Here is a 14,545-nt window from a genome sequence, read left to right as displayed (position 1 = left end):
AGGCTCAGCTGGTGAGCTTGAACTACCAACCTTGCAGTTCAAAAGACTTTGCAGTCTGGCGCATTAACCCACAGTGCCACATCAGGACTCCAGACTCCCATATGGTGACCCCATATACAACAGAACAAAACATAGCTAGGTCTTCATGTTAGATTCCCATCTTCACAGTGACAAGCTCCGATCCGTTTCTGGGACCACTGTGTATTTGGAATGCCTGCCAAGGGGACCATCTCCCATCACTGTATCTGACCGTGGTCTGTTGGGATCCACATGGGTTTCACTGACTGATTTTTGGAGGTGGATTGCCAGAACTTTCTTCCTAGTCTGTTTTAGTCTGGACGCGCCACTGAAACCTGTCCCCCATGGGTTCTGGTACTGTATTTGAAATACAGTAGGACACACTGACATGAAGCAGCTGGAAAACCCCTAACTTCCCTACCCAGAGGAAAGAGACAACCAAGTGCTTGTTTGGACAGATACCCTTCCAGTACTTTTTTTATGTGTATGTTTTACTCCATATCCTAACACAAAGAGCTCTGGGAGCGTAGTGGATACGAATCGGGCTGCGAACCTTAAGGTCAGCAGTTTGAAACCACCAGCTGTTCCACGGGAAAAAGATGACGCTTTCTGCTCCCGTAAAGATTTACAGCCTCGGAAACTCTGTACAGGGTCGCTATGAGTCGGAACCGACTCCACAGCACATCACAACAACTAACACAAAGCACTTCTAGTTTGATGATACTTTGCAAATGCCATTTAATGATCTACAACAGACTGCCTGGGTTATGTTATCACAACGTTGTTAGATCCTTCACACTAGGTGGCTATTTAGGATAAACCTGCTTTAGATGATCAATGTGCATAACAATCCTAGGCGGACTCCTTGGTCCCTCCTCCCCTCTGATGCTGACCTCAGGCCAGATATGCGGGTGAATTCCTGGGCTCCAGGGCATGCCTCGACTAGCTCTTAACCAGCCTGCACAGTTGCAGGGACACAAACAGGACAGGGGACTGTGTCAGCAAGTTCAGCCTGTCCCTGACCCTGAAAATGGTAAGGTCACAGCATGTCACGTGCGTGTTCCCTTGGGGCATTCTCGAACAAGCTAAGGGTGCGGCAGGGCGGGAAATCAGTGCGCCCCGGGCCTCTGAGCTCAGCGATGCGCGGTCCGCCGCCAGGGGGCGCACGGAAGTCCGCACCGAGCCCAAGCGCCTGCGCGCGTGGCCTTGTCACGTGGTCCATCGTGGGAGAAAGGAGGGGGGTCGCTCCTTAACGCACAGCTGGCCGGTCACGTGCCTCTGCCGTCACGTGCCCGACGAAGTGGGACCCAAGTGGGCACTGAGTGCCGGGGCGGTGCGGAGGTGAGCAGGCGGGGCTGGGAGCTGGTGTGGGGAGGCCAGGGGCTGTGTGGTGGTCTCCGCGCACGGGGGCCGGGACGGTCGTGACCCCGGAAGCGCTGGGTCAAGGTCATGATTACACGGTTGGAAGTCAGCTGGTGCCTCCTGGTCAGCGCGCGCCCCCCTTGCGGTGAGGTCCCACGCAGGAGTGAGGGTGCGATATTGGCAGGGGCACCTCCGAGCGACCCGCCTCGCGGGAAACGCCCCAAGTTACTCTTTTGCTTCGTTGGAAAAGCCCCGAGGACTTCATATACGGGGAAACTGAGGCATGGAGAGGGTCACGGGGCTGGGTAATGGATTCCACGTTTGACCCCTGATCTTTTGTCCATTTTTATCTACAATTTGTCAAGATGGAAACTCCTGTTTACGCGGTGCAGGCAGCTTTCTCTTCTCTTGGATCACTTTCCCCAACTGCAAAATTAAAGCTCCCACTGTGCCCTGGACCACCTTCTGTGGTGTTGAACAGTTCAAATGCCCTGGGCCCCCAAGACAGAACCGCCACGTGAAAGGGTCTCAAGAACCCCAGGCTCGGCGTTGAGCTTCCTAGGTTCTGATCAGAGTGACCTCTGGTCCTGAGGGTGTCTGCAGGGGCCTCGTGGGTCTTAAACTTGGTGCATTTAGCTACTGCCAGACCATCCCTTCACTTCTGGGTGTACAGGGGACCATGAGGATGTGCCAGACCCCAGGGCGCTGGCTCCAGCTCTCTGAACATCCATCCTGAGTGTGCCTGGGGGCCAGGCCTCCCAGCCCAGACCTGAGTGCCAGAGGTACACTAGCCATTCCTGGGAGACCCAGGACTCCTCTGATGACCACCTTTGGTTCAAGGACCCACCTCAGAACTTGTAGAGCCTTCCTGACACAGCATAGGGATTAGTTAGCAGGGGGCCTCAGGGGTCTTAGCCCACCGTTCTCTCTCCTTCCTAGGGGTCATTCCCCCTTGCATGCCACAGGTCACACCTTAGTCACCTCAGCTCCAGTGCCTGCGGAGGTGACTCTCCACCCCTGTTGGGTAGGGTGTGTGGTCCATTCAGCTGTCTGCCAGGCTGTGTAGTGTACTTGTGACCTATGAGAGTCCCCAAGTTGCCATCAAGACACACCCCACATGTGTCGAAGTAGACTGGGCATCACAGGGTTTGCAGTGACTGGTTTTTAGGAGTAGATTACCAGGCACCTCTGCGTGGATTAGAACTTCCAGCCTTTCAGTAGCAGCTGATCATGCTAACGTTTGCAAGCCCCCTGCCCCATGGGGGACTCGGTGCTCGTTTTCTGCCCTTACCCGACTCCATCTTAGTAGAAGCAGAGCTGCACAGCCCCCCACGTGTGACCCCGGGCAGCGGCCCACCCTGACCGGCCTCACCTCACCTCCGAGACCACTCTTAAACTCTGTCCTCCTTCCCCACTGACCCGGCTTCTCCCACAGGCCTCTCTGTACCACGGCTTCTTCACTGCCCACAGCCGGCTGACCATGGGTGTGAGGTGGCCGTCCTGCTCCGGAACCCTGCCCCAGCCCCTGTTGGGGGCCTGCGCCTTCACCCTCTTGGCTACGGCTGCCCTCCTGGGGCACATTCTGCTGTGCGACTTCACCACAGTTCCCCGAGAACTGGAGAAGACTGACCAAGTTGGCAGCCGAAGGCCCCAGCGCCTTCCAGAGTACTATAGCAACCTCAGGCCAGCGCCCGCACAATGTGACGTGCCCCCCAACAGCCGCTTTGACTGCGCCCCCGAGTCGGCCATCACCCAGGAACAGTGTGAGGCCCGCGGCTGCTGCTACATCCCTGCACGACCAGGCCCCGGGGGCCCCCCGATGGGACAGCCCTGGTGTTTCTTCCCCCCCAGCTACCCTAGCTACAGGCTAGAGAACCTCACAACCACAGCCCTGGGCTACACGGCCATCCTGACTCGCACAGCCCCTACCTTCTTTCCCAAGGACATCCTGACCCTCCAGCTCGAAGTACAGATGGAGACCGAGAGCCGCCTGCACTTCACGGTGGGTGGAACAGGGAGCTGGCAGGGCACAGGAGGGGACAGACAGGCCGAGACCAGGGCGGGCAGGGATGGAGACCAGGAGTGGGGCAGAGACCAGGAGTCTGAGCAGAAGGAGAGATGGGGTCAGGGAGAGAGACCAGGGTCTGAGCAAAGAAGGAGGCGGGGGTCAGGACCCGGAGGAGGGGGTTCACCAGGGTGTTGGTTTACACACGAGTCTTTCCTGGGCCCTGCTGCGTGGTGGGAGTGGGGTGTGGACACAGTGAGGAAATCTGGAAAGCAGGCCTGAGGAGTGAGGCCAGGCAGGGAGAGAGGGTGCAGAGAAGGAGGGCTTCAGTGAGGGCCCCATCCTGCCTGTCTGCACCCCAGCTGCTCCCTAGGCCCCTGGACAGAAGTGGGACTCACCCCCACATTTGCCTGACACACAAAACCAGTGAGACCTTGTTGCTGCATGGAGGGGTGGCCTCAGAGCACCTGACTGTCTGGCCTTGGGATTTTACACAGATGACCCATTAAGTATCCACCCTCAGAATTGGGTCCTGGTGTGGCGCTGGACTACAAGGTTCGCGGTTCAATCTCACCAGCCTCTTCTTGGAAACCTTATGCAGAGTCACTATGGGTGGGAACTGACTCATCCATCCTGGGTGACGTCACACACCACAACAAACCAAACTCAGCCCACTGCTAGCTCAGAGCAACCCTGTAAGGCAGAGTCGAATAGCTTCATAGGGTTTCCCAGGCTGCAGCCATAAGATCTGCGGTTCAAATCCACCAGCCACTCTGAGTGAGACCGATACGGCCGCCTGATGTAGAGCTGTGTAGAAAAGCCCACACAGTCCCTGTGAGTTGGTATCGACCCAAAGGAAGTGGGTCATCCTTGTGGGAGCAGACTACCACATCTGACTCTGAAGAAGTGGCTGAGGGGTTCGAACCACCGACCTTTTGGTTAGCAGTGGAATGCTTCAACCGCTGTGCCACCAGGACACCTTCACTGGATACTAGATGGGTGTCGAGTGCTCTGTGTTTGCTTATTAACCCTGAAGCGAAATGTAAGGGCTGCGGTGTCCAGCAAATAAACGTGCAGGGGAGTTGGGTTTCAGATCGCCAACAAGTGATTTTTCAGTGTATGTCCCATGCAACATTGGAGACGGACTGAAAGCTGTCTGCTGTTTACCTGAAGTTCACATCCACTGGGTCACCCCAGCCCGTGGTGGGTGGTATGCTGATGAGGGATCCAGGCTCGGATCACATGCAGCCATTGCGGGTGTGACCCGACCCTGCGTTTCAGTACCCTTGTTCTGGGGGCTGAGGGAGGGATGGATAGGTGGACCCAGGGTGTCACCGACGCCTTTTCTAGATCAAAGACCCCGCTAACACGCGATATGAGGTCCCTCTGAAGACACCACGTGTGCACAGCCAGGCCCCGGCCCTGCTCTACAGTGTGGAGTTCTGGAAGGACCCCTTTGGCCTGATAGTGCGCCGGAAGCTGGACGGTCGGGTGCTGTATGTGCTGCTCTGTGTCCCCCAGCCCCAGTCTTGTTGGGAGTGCCCTGGGGTTGGGGGCTGGAGCATCCTGGGAGCCTTCACTCAGCCCCCAGCCTCCGGGTCCTGGGCTCACCCTGGCCTCCCTGGTCCCTCCCCTGGAGTGCTCTGTCCAGACAGGCCTCCCTGACGTGGGTCCCGGACCTCGGCAGGTGGGCTTGTGTTCTGTGGAAAGGTTCCCGCGGTTCCCTCATCCACTGGCGGTCCCTCCCACAGGCTGAACACCACGGTGGCACCCCTGTTCTTTGCTGATCAGTTTCTGCAGCTGTCCACCACCCTGCCCTCGCCATATGTGGTAGGGCTTGCCGAGCACCTCAGCCCCCTGATTCTCAGCACCAGCTGGACCAAGATCACCCTCTGGAATCGGGACATGGCCCCTAAGGTAGAGGCCATCTGGCCGTGGGGTCAGCGGGGGGCATGGGCTACCCTGTCCCCTTCTATCAGGACCCTTCTGACTGGTCCCTGTGGTGGGGGCTCAGGTGAGAGTTACGTGAGCCCCTGGGCCCAGCCCCGGTTGGGGGTCTCAGAAATAGCGGTGGGGGCCACAGCTCTTGGCCACTTAGTGGGGTTTCTTCAGAAGACTTACTGCTGCTCTTAGAATTCTAAGCTGTGTGCACCTCAGCAGCCCCACCACCGGGGGACCCCAGAAACACGCTTTGTCCAGGGGTGCCAGGGTGCCAGGAAGCTTTTCCTAACTCCCCCGTCACCACCCAGCCTGTGGGCCGCACTGCCTTCTTTAGTTGTTACGAGTTTGCTCCCACACGGGCGTTCGTACAGTCCAAGGGCGCTTCAGAAAGCCCACGGAAAATTTCCTTTTCCTTCCATTTCTTCATGAATTTTTTGAAGCCCCGTTATATTTGTCCTTGTCTGTCTGACTTTATTCTCCGGTTTTCCCAGGCTGGAGCAGCTGGGGGGGGGTGGGTCAGAGCCAGAGACCAGAGAGATTAGGACCTGCTTCTAAAAGTTCTGGAAAGGGACATCCAACATGTCTCAAGGGGGGTGGGTCAGGACTGGCGTGTGCTACACATGTGGCCCGGGCTGGTGGGCAGGGGGCTGACAGGACTGTCTCTACCCCCCACCCCCCACAGCCCGGTGCAAACCTCTATGGCTCCCACCCTTTCTACCTGGTGCTGGAGGATGGGGGTGCGGCCCACGGGGTGTTCCTGCTGAACAGTAATGCCCTGGGTGAGTGGAATGGAGCCCCAAACCCTTCCCCGGGGTACACCGAACCCCCAGGTAGTTAGCCCCTGTGGGTGTAGTGGGCTTCCCGTCCCAAGGCTGGAGCGCATGTGCCTCTCCAAGGTCTGCCCTCTGGTGTCCCCGGGGTGGGCTCTGGGCAGGGGCCAGGAGGATGTCTCGGAGACTCAGCGCCTCAGCTCCCAGGTTCCCTTGGGAGGCCCAGCCGAGGGGCGAGCACTGGTCCTGAACCGCTGTCCCCGCAGATGTGGTCCTGCAGCCGAGCCCAGCCCTCAGCTGGAGGGCCACAGGAGGGATCCTGGACATGTACGTCTTCCTGGGGCCCGAGCCCAAGAGTGTGGTGCAGCAGTACCTGGCCATCGTGGGTGAGCCTCCCCATGTGCACCCTGCCTCCCACCCCATCCCCTCCCTCCACCCACTCACACCAGGCCTGCCCACAGGACACCCGGCGATGCCGCCTTACTGGGCCCTGGGCTTCCACCTCTGCCGTTGGGGCTACTCCTCCACTGACATCATCCGCCAGGTGGTGCAGAACATGACCCAGGCCCACTTCCCCCTGGTGAGTCCTGGAGGAGGTGGGGGCAAGGCCAGCCTGGGTGGGAATGGCATGGGGCGTCGAGGGGCCTGGGCGCTGCTGCCCCCAGCAGCGGGCCCTGTGGTTGGCCGCAGGACGTCCAGTGGAACGACTTGGACTACATGGATGGCAGGAGGGACTTCACCTTCAACACGGATGGTTTCAGGGACTTCCCGGACATGGTAGAGGAGTTGCACCGGGCTGGCCGGCGTTACGTCATGCTTGTCGTGAGTGTTGCCTGGTGGCATCTGGGCCTGTGGGGCCGGGCCCCTGCTGTCTAGGACATCCATGTACAGCTCCCTGTGATACCACACTGGTCCCTCTGTGCCCAGACCGGACGTTTCTCGCTGGTCTCCCCACAGCCAGGACCAGGTGGGTGGGCACTAGGCTCATCTTGGTTTCCTGGAAACGTAGGGAGAGCTATCTCTAATCTAGAAAGAAACGAATACAAACAGGAAGGAGGAAGCTCAGGAGGGCTGGTGTCCAGAGTGTCCATGTCCCCAGGGGACAGACCCAAGGCCCTTGTGGGCCTCACCCCAGAACCTCCTGAGGCTCAGTGAACCTCGACCCTAGCTCCCTCATGGTGAGCTCCCGTTGTGGTCTCTCTTGCTCTGGTCATCCCCACATTGGCCTCGGGTGTGGTCTGGTCTCAGGCCCAAATGTTTCCTGCAAGGAGGCTCCACACCACACAGCCGCCGAGACGTTTGTCGTCAGGGCTCTCTCTGTGGTGTGTGTTACCGAACGTCACCAGCACAGACTGGATCCTCGGGAACCAGGATCTGTCTCCTGACTCGGCCTCCTGGTCCGCTCTGTCACTGGAAGGAATATGATGAGAACAGCTCACACTCTCGTCCCAGTGTTGGTACCAGAGGGGACAGTGTGGTGACAGACTCCAGGGCAGGCCTCTGAGTGGCCGAGAGGGAAGACGTTCTCTGCCGGCAGCCTCAGGAGGGGGCGCGCAGCAGAGCGTCCCAGATGGAGCACAGGAAGTTGGGTGTTGTGCTGACGTGGCCCTTTCGGGTGGTGAGTGCTCATGGCCACAGGAAACAGAGAGGACAGTCACAAGACCCTCCTTTCTTGCTTTTCAAAGATGATTCTAAAACAATAAACGTTTGCTATATGACGTTTAGGAGTCTTGGTGTGGTGCTGTGGGTTAATGCGCTGCCAGGTCGGACTGAATGGCAGGGTTGGCAGCCTGGTACCCGGTCGTTGAGTCGAAACTGACTTAGTGACACTTGACAACAATAGTGGCGCTCTGGGTTAGGCGCTGAGCTGCGAACTACCCAGTCGATGGTTCCATCCCACCAGTTGCTCTAAAGGAGAAAGATGAGGCCTGAAGCTCCCAGAAAGCTTTCCAGCCTCGGAGACCCTAGGGGGCGGTTCTCTGTCCTGTGGGGCCACTGGGAGCCAGGGTTGACTCCACGGGAGTGGGCTTAGAACAGCTCATCCCCTTCTTCCCGTCTGCCATGCTGTGTGTGCCATGTGTGGACACGTGTGAGTGTTCCGTGTCCTGCCTGCTGGGCTTCCCCCAGCCCTCTCCCTTATTCTCAGTCGTGAGACCTGACCCGTCTCCCCAGCAGAGGGCGCCATGCTCTGAGGGGCTCCTTTCTGATCCTGACTGTTTGCTCTTCCCCGCAGGATCCCGCCATCAGCAGCGTGGGACCCCCCGGGAGCTATCGACCCTACGATGAGGGTCTGAGGAGGGGGGTCTTCATCACCAATGACACTGGGCAGCCGCTGATTGGGAAGGTGAGGCGTGGGCAGTGGATAGAAAGCAGAATGTTTCCCTCTGGCACAGAGGGAGGGGAGAGTCAGATCTGAGGGTACTCAGGCTGTATGAGGCTTCGTTCTGGAGTTTCTGTTCTTCACGTCATCTGGATGGACCCCTCTCTGCCCTGGCTCCCCAACCACCCACATGTCCCATAGGAGACGTGCCTGGGAGGCATTTCCTCCTGGCCCCTGGTATCATCGTACACCTACACCCAGGCCTTCCAGACCCCAGGACCTGCCCACTTGGGTCTGCTGACGTGGGCATTATCTGAGCTCAGGGCCACAGTTCCACTAGTGGACGGGACGCAGTGCTGGGCCTTGGGCAGGTTTGGATGAGACTGCCCACCACCTGCCCGCTGTCTTACAGGTGTGGCCCGGAGCCTCCGCCTTCCCCGACTTCACCAACCCTGAGACCCAGAGTTGGTGGCAAGACATGGTGGTAGAGTTCCATAGCCAGGTGCCCTTTGATGGCATGTGGATTGTAAGTGTGGGGTCTCCCACTGTGCCCTGTCTCCACCGTCCCCTTTACACCCCCGGGCAGCACTACCTACTGCTGGCACCTCTCCTGTAGGACATGAACGAGCCGTCCAACTTTGTAAAGGGCTCTGAGGTCGGCTGTCCAGACAACGAGCTGGAGAACCCGCCCTACGTGCCAGGTGAGTGCCCGCTGTCCGGAACATGGAGAGTGAGCCTCATGTGGGACCCCGCGCCTCTGACGCTGGAGTCGGCGTTTTCTGGCTCAGATCCGGGAAGTTCATCTCTGGTTGAAAGACCCTGGGAGAGGGGAGGGGCCTCCAGGAACGAGGTTTAGGTAGAGGACGTCCACTCACAACAGAGCGGGGCTTGGGGAGGCCTTAGACAAGGACACGGGAAAGACCTGAGTTAGGACCTGGGAAAGAGCTGAAGTGTGGGCTCCCTGCTGGTACTTGGGCACAGCCTGACTTCAGGGTGACTGGATCTGACGGGGCGTGGGGCCCTGGGGGCTCAGGACGAGGCTGTGTCCAGTTCTCTAGGTGTGGAAGGCCAGGTGGCCCCACTCCCCACCCCCAAATCACCAAGAGGCTCCACGGAAACCCAGCCCTCTCTTCCAGGTGTGGTTGGTGGGAGTCTCAGGGCAGCCACCATCTGTGCCTCCAGCCACCAACACCTGTCCTCACATTACAACCTGCACAATCTGTATGGCCTGACAGAGGCCATCGCCTCCAGCAGGTGAGGCCCCCCACCTGGCCAGCCTGTCCCACCTGGGGGCCTCGGCCCTCACTCCCTCCCCAGGCACCGGGTCCCACTCCACGAGCTCTGAGGTCAGCTCTGTCCCCCTGCTCCCCAGGGCTCTGCTGATGGCTCGAGGGACACGCCCCTTCGTGATTTCCCGCTCCACCTTTGCCAGCCACGGCCAATATGCTGGCCACTGGACTGGAGACGTGTGGAGCAGCTGGGAGCAGCTGGCCTTCTCAGTGCCAGGTGAGGGCACCCGCCAGGATGGTGCCGCTGAGTGGGGCGGGGGTCTTGGGTGCTGTGATCGGGTGGGGCCCCACCGAGGCAGATTGTGCTGGTCTGCCTGCCTGCACAGGTATACTCACCTGTGTGCGTCCACCTAACAGTGTAGTGCCTACCTACGTAGGTCTGCCCACCTTTGTGGGTTTGGCACCCTGCTTCCTGGGCATCTCTAACTTCATCTGACCTACACAGAACTAGGCCCTGGCTCCTCACAGCGTCCCTCCTCGTGGACAGTGCCTGCCCTGAGCTGTAGGACACACGTCACAGGGGCGGCACAGGGGCCTGGGTTCGAGGACCTGCATGGCCGTCTTTGAACTGGCTCTAGAGTGAACTGGTGTCCATTCAGGCTCCAGAGTGAGCCAAGTCCCAGGACCCCCACAGGTCCAGGCGGGTTGGCCCCACACAGCCCTGTCTGTGTGTCCCACTGAGCATGGACAGTGGGTTCGGCCCCAGGATGGATGAGAGGTGCCCCTTCATAGTTCTGGGGAGCCCTGTTCCTCCAGCCTAACCTGCCCCAAATCTGTCTGCACAGAAACCCTGCTTTTCAATCTACTGGGTGTGCCCCTGGTGGGGGCCGACATCTGCGGCTTCCTGGGCAACACCTCCGAGGAGCTGTGCGTGCGCTGGACCCAGCTGGGGGCCTTCTACCCGTTCATGCGGAACCACAATGACCATGACAGCATGGTAGGTGGACACCGGGTCAGGCTTTGTGTCCACCTGACGGATGCCCTTAGTGCTATTTTCAGGGCGATCTGTGCACTCTCCCTGCTGCCCGAGAGCTTTTCTGGAAAGGGCCCACCAGGGAAGGACCACAGCAGCTCCACCCAGTTAGCTGGCACCACAGCGGCACACTGGGTGGCCAGGGCTCCCCAGGTCTTCCGGGCAGAGCTTCTCAGCCCAGGTGTCTCCCTCCCCACAGCCTCAGGAGCCTTACAGGTTCAGCGAGTCGGCGCAGCGAGCCATGAGGAAGGCATTCGCCCTGCGCTATGCGCTCCTCCCCTACCTCTACACGCTGTTTCACCGGGCCCACGTCATGGCGGAGACAGTGGCCCGGCCCCTCTTCCTGGAGTGAGTGAACCTGGGACCTGGGACGAGGGGGAGAGAAGGGAGACCATAGCCATGCTCAGGTGTCCAGCTTAGGGTCCTGGGAACAGGCTACGGGTGAGTGAGATGAAGCCAAAACGTGGGGCTCCCCTACTGATGTGCCCCTAGCACACCCGTCCTGAGGTCAGGAAAACCCAGGACTAAGAACCCTAGGTGGACCAAGTTGGCAAAGCACAGCCCACGCGCTTGGATTGATTAGTTAAGGGAAACGGGACAGATGCCCTCAGACAGACCCTGGAGTCCATCTTACTGCAGAAAAGCCACAAACAAATTCAGGAGGCTGAAGTCCGAACTCGGGGAGCCAGGTCTTGGGGCAGGCACTTGTCTCGTTCGGCTTCTGTTTTGGGTTTCCCAGCATCAGTTTCCCCTTTTTAGTGTTTGTTTGCACAATGTGCTCTTCTAATATCTCAAAAGAATGCAAGATTAGCACTGGACTGCAAATCCCAAGGTCCTCAGTTCGAGCCTGCCAACCGCTCCTCCGGAGAAAGATGAGACTTTCTATTCCCGTGAAGATTTAGAGCTTTGGAAAGCCCATAAACAAGGTCCCTGTGAATCAGAATGACCCAAGTTACCAACAACACTAACTCTGCCTCGTTAACATAACAAAGAAACCCTCTTCCTAAGTGGGGTCATTGATGATTTTTGGTGGCAGGCAGGGTTCGTCCACTACAGTGGGCCCAGGAAGCCACCCTGTCAGGAAGGCAGCGTCTCCAGTAACAGATAAAGGATGTGTTCCCAGACACAGGGATTCGAGCTCACGGCCATCAAGGCCATTCCGACTCACAGTGACTCTCCCCGTGGACAGAGGACAACTGCCCCAGAGGGCTTCCGAGACGAAGCGTTAATGGAAGCAGAGTTTCATCTTTCTCCCACAGAGCGGCTGGTGGGTTTGAACAGAAGACCTTTTGGTTAGCAGCACCACGCTTCATCCACTGCACCACCAGGGCTCCTTCCTAGGGTTTGTTGTTGTTAAGTGCTGTCGAGTACAGGGTTTCCAAGGGTGTAAATCTTTACGGGAGTAGAAAGCCTCACTTTCTCCTGCCAGCAGCTGGTAGTTTCGAACCACTGACCTGAAGGTTCGCAGCCTGATTCGTAACCACTGCGCTACCAGAGCTCCTTCCTCCCTAGGGTGGTTCCTGTTAAGTGCTATCGAGTCAGATCCAACTTATAGTAACCCTGTATAGGGTTTCTGAGGAGTGGCTGGTGGGTTTGAACCACCAACCTTGTGGTTACAGGCCAGTGTTGATCCTACAGCACCATGTCAGCAGCTATTTAGAAAAAAAAATCCGTTTTGCTATTTTCTCCTTCCACCATACAAGTATGTGGGAGCTTGGAAAAGTCCGTGAGAAAATGGAATTTTATGAAACCCCCTCATGTGTAAGTTACAAACAAATTTAAAAAGGAGCAAGCCCACTGGTGCGGAGTGGACTCTAGGTCAGTGCAGTGCCGTGGACAGAGCGGAGCTGCTCCCGAGGGGCTTAGCGGACTCCCCATCCCTACGGGCCAGTCTCCTCCTGCCGCTGAGGACGTGGCTGGCAGATGTAAACACTGCCCGGCCGGCCCTGCGCCAACCTCATAATCACTGCCAGGCCTGAGCCCATCCCTGCGGCCTCTGTGCCAGTCCATCACGCTGGGGGGTCTCCCTCTTTTGATCCAACCCTCCACCTTACCAAGCATGATGTTCTTCTCCAGTGACTGGACCCCTCTTGATAATATGTCCAAAGTGTGAGAGATGAAGTCTGGCCATCTTGGCTGCCAAGGAGCACCCTGGCTGTCTTTCCAACACTGGGGACACAATTTCTTGTCAGTTGTTCCTGACTCGATGCCCCCGTGGTAGGCAGTCTATGGAACATTGAATTTTCTCCTCCAACCCCTTAACTCAAAACCATCAATTCTTCTACAGTCTTCCTTATGCACTGTCCAGCATCTACATGCATATGAGCTTATTGAAAATACCATGGCTTGGGACTGCGGCTCGCAGTCCAGTATGTAACCCACAAGTCAAATGGCGAGAGTGAAGTTGGGCAGCCTCCCAGAATCACAGAGTAGGTGCTCTGGCTGGAGCCATGCTCTGAACTGTCAGGACAAACCCAGGGAAAGAGGTTTGATTTGGGTACAAAGCATAGGACTGCTGCCTCCAGGTGCCCCGGGTAGGGGGTCCACCATGTCACAGGAAGGGATCTTCTCGGCCCCCTGGGGTGGGATGTCCACCCTCTCCTCGAGCACACTGTGGTCGGGTGTCGCCTCTGCCCCCGGTCACCATGTGCGTGTTTCTCCTATGAAGATTCCCCCAGGACCCCCACACTTGGACTGTGGACCGTCAGCTGCTATGGGGGGAAGCCCTCCTCATCACACCGGTGCTGGAGGCTGGCAAGACTGAGGTGACCGGCTACTTCCCCTCGGGCACATGGTACAACCTGCAGACGGTGAGCCTGGGGTCCGTAAACCCGGGACTCAGGGTGGGGGAATGGTGGGGAGGGGCACCTCTACATCCGCGTCCCCCGCTGCTGTGCATGGAACCGTCAGATGCGCCCAGACCCAGGAGGGCCCCAACCATGCCGCCTCAGCTGCTCATGACTTCAACACCCCCTTACCTGTCCCACCCCAGCCCTGGGTCCAGCCTCTTGGGTTCTGGCCCCAACATGTGGCCTGACCTGTCCAGGGTCCCTGCCACTGAGGCCATGCGGAGCCCTCCGGACACAGGTGACAGGTGTGGGCTCCGACTAACGTGAACCATGTCCTCTAGGTGCCTGTGGAGGCCCTGGGCAGCCTCCCACCTCCGCCTCCCACCCCCCTCACCTCAGCCATCCACAGCGAGGGACAGTGGGTGACGTTGCCCGCTCCCCTGGACACCATCAACCTCCACCTGCGTGCTGGCTACATTGTGCCCCTGCAGGTACCAGGGTCCACAGGCTGACACGAAGACTGAAGGACAGCACAGGGAGGCATCTCCCTGCTGGCCTGGGCCTGAGGGGAGGGTGCTCCACTAGCCCTTACCTGGGGAATCCTCTGGGGGCCTCTGGCACTGTGACAGGTAGGGACATGGAGCTGTGGGTCTGGGGCCAGTCGGGGAGGAGTGCAGCCAGGTGTGACCCTGTACCAGGAACTGGGCAGGTCTGCAAGTCCCAGTCTCTGTGGCAGAGTGGCCATCGCCCTGATTCCTGGTGAGACATGTTTCCTCTCCTCCAGGGTCCTGGCCTCACCACCACAGAGTCTCGCAAGCAGCCCCTGGCCCTGGTGGTAGCTCTGAGCACCAGCGGTGAGGCCCGAGGGACACTCTTCTGGGATGATGGGGAGAGCCTGGACACATTAGAACGTGGGGACTACACCCTTGTTGTCTTCCTGGCCAAGAACGTGAGTCCAGGCGGGCAGGCGGGCAGAGGGACGTGGGTCAAGCCCCGGGGAGCCAGGTGGGCAGAGGGCCTTGGGTGAAGCCCCGGGGAGTCAGGCGGGCAGGTGGGCAGAGGGCCATGGGTGAAGCCC

General features: G+C 58.7%; 1 protein-coding gene across 1 annotated transcript in view; it reads left to right on the top strand.

Annotated features, from left to right (window-relative positions):
* The first annotated feature begins 1,048 nt into the window (after positions 1-1,048).
* The window catches only part of GAA (glucosidase, alpha; acid), a 14,356-nt gene continuing 859 nt past the window's right edge, over positions 1,049-14,545 (top strand). The window contains exons 1-19 of the mRNA XM_006869646.1: positions 1,049-1,359; positions 2,320-2,404; positions 2,816-3,382; positions 4,736-4,881; positions 5,137-5,302; positions 6,009-6,105; positions 6,363-6,482; positions 6,558-6,676; positions 6,787-6,918; positions 8,330-8,440; positions 8,829-8,942; positions 9,033-9,117; positions 9,553-9,670; positions 9,789-9,922; positions 10,491-10,642; positions 10,878-11,026; positions 13,347-13,488; positions 13,809-13,958; positions 14,252-14,416. Of these exons, the coding sequence (XP_006869708.1) occupies positions 1,049-1,359; positions 2,320-2,404; positions 2,816-3,382; positions 4,736-4,881; positions 5,137-5,302; positions 6,009-6,105; positions 6,363-6,482; positions 6,558-6,676; positions 6,787-6,918; positions 8,330-8,440; positions 8,829-8,942; positions 9,033-9,117; positions 9,553-9,670; positions 9,789-9,922; positions 10,491-10,642; positions 10,878-11,026; positions 13,347-13,488; positions 13,809-13,958; positions 14,252-14,416 (3,063 nt within the window). The remainder of the gene's footprint in view (positions 1,360-2,319; positions 2,405-2,815; positions 3,383-4,735; positions 4,882-5,136; positions 5,303-6,008; positions 6,106-6,362; positions 6,483-6,557; positions 6,677-6,786; positions 6,919-8,329; positions 8,441-8,828; positions 8,943-9,032; positions 9,118-9,552; positions 9,671-9,788; positions 9,923-10,490; positions 10,643-10,877; positions 11,027-13,346; positions 13,489-13,808; positions 13,959-14,251; positions 14,417-14,545) is intronic.

This window comes from Chrysochloris asiatica, unplaced genomic scaffold, assembly GCF_000296735.1.
Source record: "Chrysochloris asiatica unplaced genomic scaffold, ChrAsi1.0 scaffold00132, whole genome shotgun sequence".
NCBI lineage: Eukaryota > Metazoa > Chordata > Mammalia > Afrosoricida > Chrysochloridae > Chrysochloris > Chrysochloris asiatica.
The sequence above is the reverse complement of the archived record's forward strand: the minus strand, read 5'-3'. Positions and strand labels throughout refer to the sequence as shown.